This window comes from Clarias gariepinus, chromosome 9 (assembly GCF_024256425.1).
Source record: "Clarias gariepinus isolate MV-2021 ecotype Netherlands chromosome 9, CGAR_prim_01v2, whole genome shotgun sequence".
In the NCBI taxonomy this organism is placed as follows: Eukaryota; Metazoa; Chordata; class Actinopteri; order Siluriformes; family Clariidae; genus Clarias; species Clarias gariepinus.
In genome coordinates this window covers 23,020,586-23,036,151 of record NC_071108.1, presented here as the reverse complement: position 1 = coordinate 23,036,151, position 15,566 = coordinate 23,020,586, and the positions used below count along the sequence as shown (strand labels likewise).

General features: G+C 36.2%; 1 protein-coding gene across 2 annotated transcripts in view; it reads left to right on the top strand.

The window, feature by feature from the left end:
* The window catches only part of gapvd1 (GTPase activating protein and VPS9 domains 1), an 86,097-nt gene that overhangs the window by 65,249 nt on the left and 5,282 nt on the right, over nucleotides 1–15,566 (top strand). For both annotated transcript variants that reach the window (XM_053503459.1, XM_053503458.1), the window contains 8 exons: nucleotides 8,226–8,297; nucleotides 10,583–10,705; nucleotides 10,852–10,981; nucleotides 12,509–12,618; nucleotides 12,956–13,115; nucleotides 13,808–13,995; nucleotides 14,077–14,290; nucleotides 14,385–14,457. In XM_053503459.1, coding sequence (XP_053359434.1) covers nucleotides 8,226–8,297; nucleotides 10,583–10,705; nucleotides 10,852–10,981; nucleotides 12,509–12,618; nucleotides 12,956–13,115; nucleotides 13,808–13,995; nucleotides 14,077–14,290; nucleotides 14,385–14,457 — 1,070 coding nt within the window. The remainder of the gene's footprint in view (nucleotides 1–8,225; nucleotides 8,298–10,582; nucleotides 10,706–10,851; nucleotides 10,982–12,508; nucleotides 12,619–12,955; nucleotides 13,116–13,807; nucleotides 13,996–14,076; nucleotides 14,291–14,384; nucleotides 14,458–15,566) is intronic.

The following is a 15,566-nucleotide window of genomic DNA, read 5'->3' as shown; positions in this document are numbered from 1 at the left end:
CCATTCGCGTGTACTGTTTACTATAACAGTATAACCACGTGTGTGTAAAGCATCTTTTATTTTGTGTGTGTGTATGTAAAAGTTGGTTTTTCACGTGTAAAGCAAAAGCAAGTATCATCAAAGAGGTTTAAGATCCATTTTTTTCTCCCTCTTGCTCAGCCTGTAGTTTGTGTGTGTGTGTGTGTGTGTGTGTGTGTGTGTGTGTGTGTGTGTGTGTGTGTGTGTGCGTGCGCGCGCGCGCAGGCATATGCGTTATTAGACACCGCGCCATTCCCCTCCTCCTCTCGCCTACACACACACACACACACACACACACACACACTCTCACTATCTAAAGAAAACAAGGCTCTGTCGCGATTTTTTTGCGTGAGTGTGTGTGAAGATGAGAGGAGGAGGAGAGGGGCACAGTGTCTAATGACACTCACACAAACAGTGCAGGCTGAGAGCGTGAGAGAGAGAGAGAAAATAGATCTTTAACCTCTAACACACACACACAGCACATGCGCGCACAAACGCTAACGGAAACACTTACAGTGGTTACTCACGCGGAATGTCTATGACTGCCACGCACTCTGTCGCGGCAAACGGCAACAGCCAAAAAAAGTTGCAATTTAAAATAATTTGTGAAATGACCACCAGGTGGCGCAAGGGGACATTTTGCAAACGGCTGCAATTAATTTTGTTTAGACAGACTCTATGTTTCTCTCTGTCTACTGTTATTGTTATTATTAATGAAAATAGCACAAACAACAGCACAAGGGCTTGTAAAAACATTTTTATTTTAACGGTAAAAATGTCAATTTTAGAGTCAGTGGTCCGAGCACAACGTAGTGATCTTTGTATGATAAAATGACTCCTGGCATGAATCTACAAGAGACGCTTCAGTTTCAAATAATCATTTAACGCTGAACCCAAAACAGCAAAAGAACATGATAATAACAATCTAAAGAATAACATTTATCTTGATTTTAGCTATTTATGTTCAGCATTGAATAATTATTTAATTATTAATAATTAAAGCTGCTTACATCGTGCGCTTTCACTTAAAAAAATGCAGTGTTTAATCAGCAAGTATCTGTTGCCTCTCTTTAGGATAGATGAATAATCAGATTTTTCGAAGCTGTTTGTGTCAGCTCATATCGGGAGCATTTTGATCAGAGTGGAGATGAAAAGTGAAAGTGTGTAACAACAGCACAGCACAATGCATGTGTGTGAATGGCTGAAATGTGGTTGTGAATAAGCCTTTTAGTGAAATATAACAACACATTTATACATGTTAAATAAGCACTGTCTTTGTGGCGCTGTGCGAAACACACGCCGATGTGATCCGCTTTATTTCAGATGGTTGTGTATCTAGCGATTAAAAACAATACAACGCATGTTATGATAAGGAAACTATCTCTACCATTCCAGTGATTAAAAAACGGTAAAAATTTCAATTTTGGAATCCACAGACGCTCAGTGGTCTGAGCACAACGTAATAATCGTTGTATGATAAAATGACTCATGGCATCAATCTACACGAAGGGCTTCAGTTTTAAACAATCATTCAATAACATAATAATAATCAAAAGTAAAATAATTTTGTCCTTTTTGCTGTTTATGTCCACCAGTTAATAATTATTTAATTATCAATAATTGAAGCTGCTCATATTGCACGCTTTTTCTTAAAAAAAAATGCAGTGTTTAATCAAGTATATGTCGCCTCACTTTATAAAACAATATGAGCTCGTGTCGTCTCATATCGGGAGCATTTTGATCAAAGGGGAGATTCGAAGGAGAAAAGTAAAAGTGTCTACAAAGAACATAGCACAATGCATGTGTGTGAATGGCGAAATGTGGTTGTGAATTAATATTTTAGTGAAAGTAAAATGTTCGCGTAAACCCGCGGCGCGCGCGCTCTTTCACTTTGCCGAGTTTTGATGTCAGATGAACGCGCGCCGATATGAGAGATTTATAAGAGATTTCTCTTTCCCGGAAATATAACAAACACACATTTATACGTGTTAAATAAGCGCTGTCTTTGCGGCGCTGTGCGAAACGCACGCCGATGTGAGCCGCCTTATCTTAGTCATAATATACAAATATGTTTTAGCTGTGTAGTGGACCGCGCGCGCACAACCTCTCGCGGGCGAGCCTCTGAATACACCGTTTTAACTGGGGTGTGGATAAGAAACACCGCACCGGCAGAACTAGACTAATGATTATGAATGCGTCGGGGAAAACAGCAAGGAAACTGATTGGCAATTTTAATAATTCATTAATAAGTTGATGTCTTTTCGTTTCGGCTGTGAGTGGATGCGCTGTAGTAATCCACGTTTCATACGAATAACATAAGCTGATTTTTTCCATTAGTTTATATTATATAAAAGCAGACATTTTGCTTTCTCTAAGTATATATTTTTTACGCCTGTGAGGCGAGTATACACGAAGTTTCGGTTTATTTTCTGACGCGCTCAAGTTCATAGAAACCGAGACAGAATAGCGCTGTATCTTTGTTTGCTTTCATTATTTTACAACATCATAACGTTTTGTCGTCATTGTGCGTGCCCGAGGCGTCAGTCTATAGTTATATAGCGCCACTCAGCGGTAGAAGCCAGCAAACGCACAAACCCAAATGCCGCCACCGTGAGGCGTGACGGTAAAACCAGAATACCGCATGAGTAACATCTGTATCTGTCGGGATTTATTTTTATTAAAGATAAAGTGCAGTGTAATTGGTTTTATTTGTACTTTATATTTTGTAATAAATAAGAGGAATGAATGTTAGCCACAGCAAGACGGAATACATGTGTGTGAATGAGAGGGACCCAAGAAGAACGGTGAGGCTTCGGGGAGCAGAGGCAAAGAAGGTGCAGGACTTTAAGTACTTAGGGTCAACGGTCCAGAGCAATGGAGACTGTGGAAAGGAGTTGAAGGCAGGTTGGAATGGGTGGAGAAAAGTTTTAGGTGTGTTGTGTGATAAAAGAGTATCAGCGAAGAATGAAAGGAAAGGTGTACAGAACAGTGGTGAGACCAGCGATGCTCTACGGCTTAGAGACAGTGGCACTGAAGAAAAGACAGAAGGCAGAGTTGGAGGTAGCAGAGCTGAATATGTTGAGGTTCTCCTTGGGAGTGACAAGTATGGATAGGATCAAAAATGAGTTCATCAGAGGGCACATCTAGTAAAAAGATTTAAGTTAACAAAAACCCATGTTAGATGTTTTGGAGATAAAGTCACAGAGGCCAAATTGAGGTGGTTTGGCCATGTTCAATGGAGAGATGGTGAATATATCGGTAAAAGGATGCTGAGGTTGGAACTGCCAGGAAGGAGGTCTAGAGGAAGACCAAAGAGGCGATTTATGGATGCAGTGAGAGAGGACATGAAGTTAGTTGGTGTGAGAAAAGGGGATGCAGAGGATAGGGTTAGATAGAGGCAGATGATTCGCTGTGGCGACCCCTGAAAGGGAACAGCCAAAAGACAAAGAAGAAAGATATTTCGTATAAATTATTTTTGTGTTTTTATTTTTTTGGGCTGTGAAATTAATAATCTGTGTTTTCATTATTTCTTATGAGGAAATTCACTTTGATTTACAAGTGTTTTGATATACAAACACGCTTCCGGAATGAATTATGCTGGTAATTCAAGGTTCCATTTTATATATTTATGTAAGCTGGTAACTACTGTAACATTTAGAAGTGGGAGAATGAAGAAAAAAAAGGTACTATGCAGCCACAAGTCGAGAAGAATTGACCAATAGATGTGGCGAACAATCCTGTAAATCCCATAATATAAGCCCATAAAATAATCTCAACTAATTCTATTCTAAAATAGCTTTATGTGTTAAGTCCCAAATAGGGTAAATGCTTGTGGGCTATGTAAGGTGAAGTATTTACCTTATTCATGTCCCTCCCACTAAGTAGTGCCCTTGTTCAGCAGATGATGCTTTTTAGAGCTCTTATAAAAAGGAGTAATACGTATAATTAAACTTCAGTGCCACTGTGCTCTTTCTCTCACTCTCTCTTTCTCTCTTTCTCTCTCTCTCTCTCTCTCTCACACGCACGCACACATTATCAGTCTAAATTTGAACACACCTTCAAAATTCCATGGCCTTTCCTGATTATTTGTCTACATTGTGAAACAATGCTTAAGTCATTCAAAATATGCAATAATATCATTCCTTTGAACAGTTGGTATTGAGATGTGTTTGCTGCTTATGCTCTGTAAAGCCTTCATAACTACTCTAATCTGCAGCAGAGGTAATTTTGGATTTCCTAGGATGGTCTTCATGAGGGCCATTTTGATCATGCTGCATGATCGCTTTTTCAGATGCCCTTGACCATACTGTTCTTGCAGGAAATATTCCCGAACAGCTGAGCTTTTGGGTCACATATTTTTGTCATTGGACCGCCTATGGCATTATTTTGATCAGTTTATGCAATGTCACAACAAATATTTACCTTTAGATTCACATGAATTTCTCTCCGATACAAGATCTTGTACAGTGGAACCATGGATTACCAGCATAATTCGTTCCGGAAGCGGGCTGGTATTTCAAAACACTCATAAACCAAAATGAAATTTCTTATAAGAAATAATGTAAACTCAAATTATTAGTTTCACAGCCCCCAAAAATAAAAACATAAAAATAATTAACACAATGATTAAGTTAAAATAAAACAAATTAACCGGCACTATACCTTTAAAAAAAAAAAAAAAAAAAAAAGTAAAAACAAATCCTGACAGATGAGTGTTTCCATTTGTGCGCGCAAGCGACTGTCTGTGTGTGTCTGTGTGTGTGTGTGTGTGTGTGTGTAAAGGTAAAGTAAGGAGCCACTCCCTCTTATTGTCTTACCCAGTTACACTCCCTCCACTCTTTTTACACACACGCGCACACAACGCAAACACTGTTTTATTGGGAAAAATAAAGAAGAAATCTCTCTACTGACACTCAATTGAGTGACAAACTAACAGAATCACTGTTGTAAAGTAAAAATAAAACAAATTAACCTGCACTTTACGTTTGAAAAGAATCGCGCCATAGCAGTGTTTCTGTGTAGACCGGAGAGAAATTGTGTGTGACACAAAGAGCAGGCTAATATAGAGAGAGAAAATGGACCTTTAACCTCTCTAATTAAACCATTATTAGAGAGAAAATGGACCTTTAACCCTTTTTAATTAATCCATTAATGGAAAAGCCTGTTCATCAGTATATTTAGATAGTCAGCTACCCTTGCATTATTATTGCATGTACCCTGATGCACAATTAATCTGGGACAGGCCCTAACCCTTTCCTAGTGCAATTAAAAAAAAAAAAAAGTTTAGTCTCAATCTTAAGCTGTGAGCTGTATTAAATATTGCTGTAAGCTGACCTATTGTTTTTATTTTAGTTTTGTTTTCATTAAGGGTGTAAGTGATCTTACTACTCTGCTAAATCATATTAATCATTGCCGTAACTGTCCTTTGGAAGTTTTTTGACTATTTTTTTTAAGGTAAATTCAGGCAGCATTTTTATACGCATTGTATAGGCATAGTCTCTATGTATGTATGAACGTGTTTTTTTTTTTTTTTTTTTATCTCCTCATTCCATTTCCATATTGAGTTATTGCCACTAGCCAGTGCCTGGCTTTGAGCCTGTTGCCCAATCAAACACTGTTTTTCTGACTGACTGGCAGCTTGGGCTCAAACGCACTTCTCATAAAAGAAATTTTGACAAAAGAATGTCTTTTCAACCTCTTAAAAGTGGCCAAATGCCAGGCAAAAAAAGTAAAATGGAATGTAAACAGTAAAAGGAATAACACACAATTCTGGCATTTGGGCCAAATCTTTTTCTTAGGTTTCCTGTTGGGAATATTGGGAGTAATACATTTTAATTATATAGAAATTACTGTAAACATGACTGAGCAGTAAAAAAAAAAAAAAAGTGTGCTAAGAAATACCATATTTTTGTGTATTTTTTTGTTGTTCAATTCAATTCAATTTTATTTATATAGCGCTTTTAACAATGGTCATTGTCCCAAAGCAGCTTCACAAGAAAAAAAATGAAAGATTTTTTTTTTTTTTTTTTTTTTAAGAAAGAAAAGAAAAGAAAATATTTGGAAGTGTGTATGTGTGAGAAAATTGTTGTGTCCAGTTGTTTTTTATGACCAAATAAATAACAGTTATTATAAGCATGTTTGACATTTTGCGATGTAATTTCCATATTGCAGTAGCGGAAAAATTTATTTGTTTTAAAAATAATGATAATTTGATTTTAACTCTCATGTCTGGATTGCGTCTTGTGTGAATGAAGATAAGCACTGTAAAGCACTCTAAGATAACCAGCTTGCTAATAAAATTAACCTAAAGTATCTTAAAGATAAAACCCTAAATGCCAGGGGATTTAGATTCATCCTAATTGTGTTTTAACTTAACTTATATCTTTCAACTAGATGTGCCCACGTTTTGTAATCGCATGGAACTTAATTGCACATTCATAAGCATGTTTTTAAAAATGTTCAAACCGTCTGTTGAATTTTTAATAAAAAATATTAATTTTTACTATGAAGTACCTGGAATGAAGGTGTGAGATTGTGTTTATTAAGTAAATTTTAATTGCACATTTAAGCGTATGTATGTACTTTACTACACTGTTAGGGTAATCCTTTAGCTCCATCACCAACTTTGCTTTCTCCTGCCTGTAACCAAGGGTGAAAGGTTTCAGGGGTGGATGTAAGGGGTTCTATCAATAACATTAGAAATAAGAGCTGTCTATGTTGAAGCTGGGAAAAGAGGTGAAATTGAACATTGCTCAGAAATAGCAAGTAAAACAGTAAGAAGACAAACCCAGAAACAACAGCAAATGACTAAATAAAATTAGAAAAGAAAAAATAAATGACTGGTAGCATAGAATTTAAGTGATCACTTAAATGTCTGGTGAAGTTGCAATGTAAAAATGACAGAAATCACAGCTAAAATATGTTTAACAGCAAAAGTATTGTGTGAACATATATGAATGAGGATAATGGAGTAAAATTTGACTTGGAGCAATGAAAAAATTACATGTAGTCTGCTTTACCTACTCATTAGTCATGAGTCCAGATTTACCCTGTCAGGGTAAGAAGGGAGCACATCAAGGGATGTACCCATCATGCATAGTGCCCACTGAAAGCCTCTTTAGGCAGCGTTATGATCTGGTGTTAGCTTTAATTGATCAGACCTAGGTTCAGAAGCATTACTTAACAATAAAAATGACGTACTTGCTACGTCAACTACGTAAATGTAATAAATGGGCAAATTATTCCATCAGGAGTTTTTTTTGGCATGGGCATATTTGGGAATCAGTTTTACACACAAATTACCAACAGCAGTGTCCTAATCCTAAAACAATTTGAAAGGTTTTGTAATATGCTGGAGAAGATTACAGATTGCTTTAACTCTCCAATCATCAATACAAGATCTTAATCAAAGGTTGATGGAACTCTGGATAGAAATCAATTAAATGTTTATACGGTTGTCAAAACATTGCCACAGGGAGTATTGGAATATTAGAGTGCATGACTTTTTATTTTGTCTTATGTTTATAGTTGTATGTAAATAAAAATGAGTGCGCTGGGCAAGTTCAGAGAGCATTGGTATTGGTTGATCGGTGTGTTTTTTGGTCAGTGTTCTTCAACCTTAGGAGCTTAAAACAACTTTGCAGATTAACTGAGATCTGTATGTCAGTTGACTTATTTCATCTATTTTTCCAAAAAGACTTTGCTTTAGGCAAGTGATAAGAATCTTTACATGTTAAATTGCAGAGCTTCTATACAAAATGCTTAAAGTTTGTCATACTGTATTGGGCATTATGATAGATAGATAGATAGATAGATAGATAGATAGATAGATAGATAGATAGATAGATAGATCCATCCATCCATCCATCCATCCATCCATCCAAAAAGACATTCCAGATTAACTGTTGCAAATGTGACTGGATATTTTGGCAGAGTAGTATTGTGTATGCATGATATAATCATAATTTTGCAATAGCCTTTTTTGACACTATCATGTCACAGCTTGCTTTTTTTTCTTTATTTATTTATTCATTCATTCATTCATTGCTGTAAGGTTTGTTACCTGCATTGTTTTGTTGTACCTGTATTGTATTTGTTCTGTAGTCAGAACAAATCACATTAAAGTATTTCCATAGAATACTGTTGACTTTGTTACTATTAATGTAGATTAAGGCTTCCTATGTTGACTGTTTTTGTTCTCAACACAGCACCAATTGCAGCATTCCGAAAGCGGGATAAGCACGAAAAAGATGATCTGGGAGCAGAGAAGGTCCTTCAAGGTCTGTCCCTGTTTTGTTTTTTTTCCCCCCTCTAGTCTGCCCTTTTCTAGTTACTGTACCCTTTTCCATATGTTCCTTATATTATTGTTTCATATTTTGCATATTTAAATAAAAATTATTATTATTAAAGAAAATTATTAATCTTTTTTGCCGTGTCAGCACAACTTGTGTTCGTTTGGCCAAAAAGTCTGTAGTTTGTACTAAAATCACCCAAATGTCCAAGTTCAAATAATCAAATTAGTCACAAATGTGAAAACTTCCCCTTTACCACAAGCATTTAAGCATTTGTGTTTATTTTATTTTAAATTAAAGGTTTTCTGCATGATCAGTCATATTTTCAAAAAAAAAAAAGGACATTGTTTCACAAATTCTTGAAAGACCACTTTCAGGTAAACGGAATAACTTTGATTGGTTTATTACGGAGCCAATAATAAAAACATAGTAGGCAGCAACTAAACAGTCAGTTCTAAAAGCAGGAAAATGGGCATGGATAAGGTTTTGGGCCAAACTGTAATGCCTAGATGACAGAATTAAATTACATTTTATTTGTATAGCTCATGATGGCAATTGTTTAAAAGCGACTTTACAGAATCAAAAGAAAATTATGGAAATGTGTATGAAATTTGGAAAATGTGTATAAATCAAAATGATCATGATACACTTGATAAGCAAGCCGAGGGTGATGGTGTCAAGGAAAAAATTCCTGAGATGGCAATAGAAAGAAAACCTTGAGAGGAACCAGACAGAACCCATCCTCCTTTGGGTGATAACGGATAGCAGAAATTGTTTTGCAGTCATACTATTTGTTGATTTTTTTGGCAACTGGAAGTACATTATAAGAGATTGTGTTTAAATTAATTAGCACCCAGTTTGTTTTTGGAGGCTCAGGTAGACTGTAGGAAATTCCAGTCATGAATACGTCAATAAGTTTTCTGCCCAGACAGAGTCCCAAACATTAATTAGAAGGCTATTTCATTACTTTGCGGCTTTGTAAGAAAAAGCTCTGTCCTTGCTGTAGTTTTTATAATACCCGGTACTGACAAGCAGCCTTGATCGAAGTAGGCGTGGCGGATCGTTAGACACTAGTAGGTTACTCAGGTACTGCAGCGTGAGACCATTTAGTGCTTTATAATTCAATAGTAGTATTTTAAAAATTATAAAGTATTTAGAAAATCTACTGTACAAGTTAATATTTACCAAAAGTGGTCGGAGGACAACCAACCAGTCAGTGACACGGTCATGGACACACAAGGCTGATGCACATGGAGAGCAAAGGCTAGACTTTTGGAAAAGCTCTGTGACATTAATAAATAAAATGTTATGCTGGCTGTGATAGAATGGTTTCAGAACAGACAGTGCCACACAGCTTGATGAAGTATGGGGCTGTGTTGCCCTTTAGACTACCCATGATGACCCAACAGCTGAAAATGACTATAAAAGCATTCCCTAGTATGTCAGCATACATGCATACACTACCTGGCCAAAAAAACATATGTGTTCTGCTATTAAGTAAACAAATGCTAAAGAGCCTTTTGTTGGAGAATAGCTGCATGGATTAATACATCACAGCTGGCGACAGTTATTTTAATCCTATCTCAGTAGTTTCTCATTTCTTAAATGTTTGAAAACATTCGTGAAAAATTTTGTCATGTTTCAGACATTAAGCAAAGAAAACAATTGAGGAGATTGCCGCAATTATTGGAATTAAATTAAGAATTGTCTTATGCATTATTAAAATCTGAAAAGACAGTGGTGAGCCTACAGTAGGGTTAGGGTTACTTTTAAGAAGAAATCTGGTTTGAAAATTCTGAATGACTGTCTTCAGAGATCACTTTAACACCTTTTGAAGTTGTCTCATAGGAAACTGACAGTAAAAATCACAGAAATATTGAATCTTTTTGACCAAGTTGTAGATAGACAGAGATACAGACACACACAAATGCCATGCCACAATGCCAACAACCATGCCATGGTTAAGGTCACAGAGATCGCACCTGTATCTGTTTGATTTTATACAGTATGTGTTGCACAGAGTTTTTACACCGCACTCTTTCCAGGACTTTGCATTGTTTATCTCAAAAATTGGCAGGTCTGTGTAAATGTACTAGAGATGTTTTTGGGCCTTTTTTTTTTTGTCCGATTGAAACATGATAAGTAAAAAATTAGTCTAGATAGATTGTGCTTAACAGTGGAAAAAATATAAATAAATATATGTATAAATATACACACACGTGTGTGTGTGTGTGTGTGTGTGTGTGTTTGTTTGTTTGTGTTGGGTATGTCAGATGAGCCTTTATTACTGGGGCAGAGCTGTCAGGCTCAAGCAGTAGAAGACATATTGGACAAATACAGGAATATCAAGAGAACTGGCCCGAGTGAGGGAGCGTCATCCACCTATGATGTACCAGGTAATGTTTTTGTCTTCCTAACGTATTGATTAATTTCTATTTGTGGCAGTTAAGTAAAGACACATTTTTTAAATAAGTGTTTTCTTGTCAAGAACGTGCTCTTTTAATTAGTTTAAGCATTTCCTGTTTGTGCAATTGTTTTATAGAAATGTGTAAAGATGGCGAAAGTGAGCATAAATCCCATAGACACGAGGGCCCACAGAACATGTCTACAGATGACTTCACAGATTCTGCCAGCCAGATTGCACAGACTCAAGACAGCAAGTTTTTCTTCAGGTCTCCCTAACACACATGTGCAACCAGCCAGTTCTAAAAATATTTCAACATTGGCATAGGTCTTGTTATTTAATCTATCAAAATCAGTTTGAAAGTTTGCACGTTATTACAAAGACATATCCCATCTATGTGAAAACATCTTGGGCAATAAACCTGATTATGAAATTAAGAAAATTCAAATGCAGGCTCTGAAATTAAATGTTGATATGTATTACACCTCCCTTTAAAGGGATCAAGGCTAATTGAACAATTGTTTTAATTAGTTAGGTAAGCTGAAAACTTCAAATAAACTAAGCTGAGAAATAGCTCAAAAAAATTTATACATGTATTAAGTTATTACTCCCTCTTTTCAATTTGTGTTTTTGTACAAAAACAATAAAAAAAAATTTGATCATAGTGTTTCTTATCAAATACACCCTTGAATGAGCAACATCATGTAACTCAATTTACCATGCCATTATTTATTTAATAGAAATGAAGCCAAAAAGAAAAAAAAAATGTGGTCCATACTATGTATCCGATGACCAATAACGTGAAGGAATAATTTGCTTTATGACTTTATGAATTTGCCTCTAGATTACTTTGGTATTCATGGTCAACTTTTGACTGCAAGGTCCCCAGGCCCTGTGGCTGCAAAACAAGCCCAAATTATCACAACTCCATCGCCCTGTGTCATGGCCTGTCATGTCAGGGTATGAGGTGTTTCTGCTGAAATGCTGTTTGATTTTTCCCCCAAACATGTGGAGTGCAATTGCACTTTGGTCTCATTTGTCCATAGGTCATTGGTCTAGAATCCTTCTGGTTTGTTTAGATGCAATTTTGTGAACCTTGCTTCCATGTTCTTTTTAGACAGAGTAGTCTTTCTCCTGAAAACCATTCCGTATAAACTATAACTTTTTCAGTTTTCTTCTAATTTCGCGGTCATAGACTTTAACATTTAACATGCTCAGGGACACCTGTAGGGTCTGACAAACAGCTCTTGTTTTTCTCTAAGCCCTGCACGGTCTAACCTTCAGGTGAATGTGCTGGAACTCCAAGATTGGAAACCATCTTGAATGCCTTCCACTTTTGAATAATCTTTCTCACCGTAGAACAATGAACTTTAGATTGTTTGGAAATGGTTAAATATTCATTTTAATATTGATGTGCATCAAAAATTGCTAAGACCATTGCTTATCAGCTTTCCTTTTGGCATTGTGTTAAAGCACACCTGAATGTGCCAGACCAGCAAATTGCCAAAAATCCTGGCTGCAACTTATCCTCTAAAGTCCTGTGGAATCAGTGAGGAGTACTTGGTATTTCCACCATGTTTGTTTTGTTTTCATTTTTTGCTCATGAAGAAGTAAGAACCTGTTCATGATCTGATGTATAGATATAGTGTGCAAATATTTATGGACCAGAATGTAAATCGAACCATTTAGGTTTGTGTTCCTTAAAATTTAATAGATTTGCAGATAGCTTAGCTGGCTCAAACTGTTGGGTTCAGAATCTAATGTTAAACTGTAGGTATTTTGTTCTGTCTTTCAGTGATGCTAAGAAGAAATTACGCCTGGCTCTGTGCTCTGCAGATTCTGTTGTTTTTCCTATTATACCCACTGTAACACGGAATGGACTCCCTGACCACACAAACTCTGAGGGTACATGTAATACTTTTTAAACAAGTCATTACAGTATTTTTAAAGTAGGAATAGGTAGTAAAGAGCAAAAACATAAACTGTTTGTAATTCCAAAAAAACTTAATTTTCTCCCTACTCCCTTCCTCTCCCTCTTTTTACTCCCTTCTTTTTTTCTTTTTTTTTCCTTAAACATATTATGGTTGTTGTTAATTTGTTGTAACTGTTTGTTTTTATTGTAAGTTTCTGTTGCTTTTTTGTTATTTGATTGATTGAAATGATTGTTGCAAAACTGTAACTCTAAAGTACAGATATTTTTCAGTTGTTTCTAGTCACAGTCTTTCTCTCTGTTTCTGCATAGACAATGAGATTGTGTGCTTTCTGAAAGTGCAGCTGGCAGAGGCTATTAACTTGCAGGATAAAAACCAGATGGCTCAGATCCAGGAGACCATGCGCTGTGTCGGTCACCTTGACCCACGCACCTGCAGAAAGCTGCTCACAGCAATTGCTGAGGACTATAGGTACACAAATACCTGAAAACTGATAGCAATCTAAAGATCTTAAAAGCTTACCATAAAGTAATTACATATATATTCACATAATGAATTATAATTTTATTATAATAAAATTATTAAATTATGTGTCAGTAGCATAATGCATAAAATGATGTAGATATTTTTTCAGTCCTCATCTGTCTAGTTTCTAGGCTAACAGGATTAGAACCTTATCTGATCTTCTGGTGTTGTAGCCAACATGAAACATCATCACAGTCATCAAGAGTGTTTACCATAGCTTGGGCCTTTATTTATTTATTTATTTATTTTGCATCATTCCGTGTAAACTTCAGAGAGAAAAAATTACCAAAAAATCTCAGGAGATCAGGGGATTCAGAAATATTCAAACAAGCGCATGGGACACCAACAACCATGTCATGAACAACTATCTTAAGATCACCCTTTTTCCACCCTTATTCTCCTGCTGCATTTTGAAATTTAATTTGAACATTAACTGAAGCACTGCATAATTTTATTAATTGTGCTGCTGCAACATGATTTGCTGATTGGGTAATCAATGCTAAAAAAAAAATGCTCAAATATATAGTTGTTTATAATTAAGTGGGCAATAAGCTTATAATTAAGGCTAGATGATAATGATGTTCAGGGTGCTGGTGTTTGGCTGCCAAAAGAAATGTAATGTGATGTGTGTCTGATAGAAAGCGAGCTCCATACATAGCATATTTGACCCGCTGCCGGCAGGGACTGCAGACTTCTCAGGCTCATCTAGAGAAGCTGTTGCAGAGAGTACTTAGAGATAAAGAAGTGGCCAACCGCTACTTTACTACTGTCTGTGTCCGACTGCTGCTAGAACAGATGGAGGCCAGGATGCAGGACTTTATCAGAGGTATATATAGAAATAAATTTCCATTATTAATATCATTCTTAGGTCCTTAATCATCACTCAGTTGCTTTTTTTTTGCCACAGCATTTCAGGGCTTTACAGCAGCTGATGATAAAACTGCAGCAGTGGAGGACTTCTTGCGTTACCTCTATGGTGCGATGGCACATGATGCCATCTGGCAGTATGCCAGTGAGGAACAGCTACAGGATGCTCAGATGGCTATTGAGCGCAGTGTCATGAACCGCATCTTCAAACTGGCTTTTTACCCAAATCAGGATGGAGACATCCTGCGAGACCAGTGAGAGAACGCTACAGATCTTAGTCAGAAGATATTTAAAGAATGATTAAAAATGGTTCAGTCTTTTTCTCGTATGACACATTTTATTTTCCAGGGTTCTTCAAGAGCATATTAATCGTCTGTCCAAAGTAGTCACTGCCAACCACAAGGCCCTCCAAATCCCAGAGGTAAATGCATTAGGCTGCACCATTATCATATTTGCTCCAATAATGTTGGTGATCTGAAATTTTGTAATATTGCAAGTTGCTTTACAATAGACCATTATTTAGATTGTTTAATTTCTAAAATACTAAGTTAGTTACAATATTTTTAAAATACAGTAAATACCAATAACTATTTTATTTTTTTCAGTGAATTAATACATCTACACAACCTGCTTATTTAGAATGGAATAACAGTTCACTACCTGCAATAGATGATTGCTGACATTTATCAGATAATCTGTCACAGCATGTAGGATTATTATTTTAAAAAGTATTTAGGATTAGAATAAAAAAGAAAAGGTCATTAAAAAAATTTAAGTACTTTAAGTGAGGTGATGATCATTCATGAGTTTAACAAACCTGCCCATGTTTGTAGAATATTATTTAGGTCGTCACTATCAATCAATGTTTGTTAATTACCATATAGGTTTATTAAAGTGTGCAATGCTTTGATCAAATGTGATTTTGAGGACCTCTTAAAATGAGTTATAGATGGGAAAGTTTAACATCAGAGAACTGAAATTTTGTCATATTCCACTCCCTTGGGCAGAATTGATCACCAGCTACCAGAAGTATTTAGTTGAAGGCATTCACCAAGCCAATAGTTAAAGGGTCACCAGCAACTGAAGGTCATGGTTCATATACTTTTTTCCTGGAAAATATATTTCATTTTGAATAATTTTGCCCCAAACATTGCACAAACTTCCCATAGGGTTAAGACTTCCAAATGGGCTTGCTTTATCCATTGTATCTAACAAGCTTTGATGTGTGTTTGGGATCATGTTCTCCAAATTCAAAAACTGTAGTATTTTAAGGTTATGCTGAAAATTCTGAGGTAGTCCTTGTTTTTCCTCCTTATTTCATGATTTTTCTGCAATGCACCAGTTGTACTGGCGACAAAACAGTCTCAAGGCATGATTCTACCACCACCAGAATTGATAGTTGACACAGTATTGTTAGAGTTGAATGTTTAATTTTTTACTTCTTCGAGCAGCTCTCCTCAAAACTTTCCACTAGAAGGATTTGCTTTGTCCATGTGGTCATTTGCAAACTTTAAGCTTCCAATGTGGTGG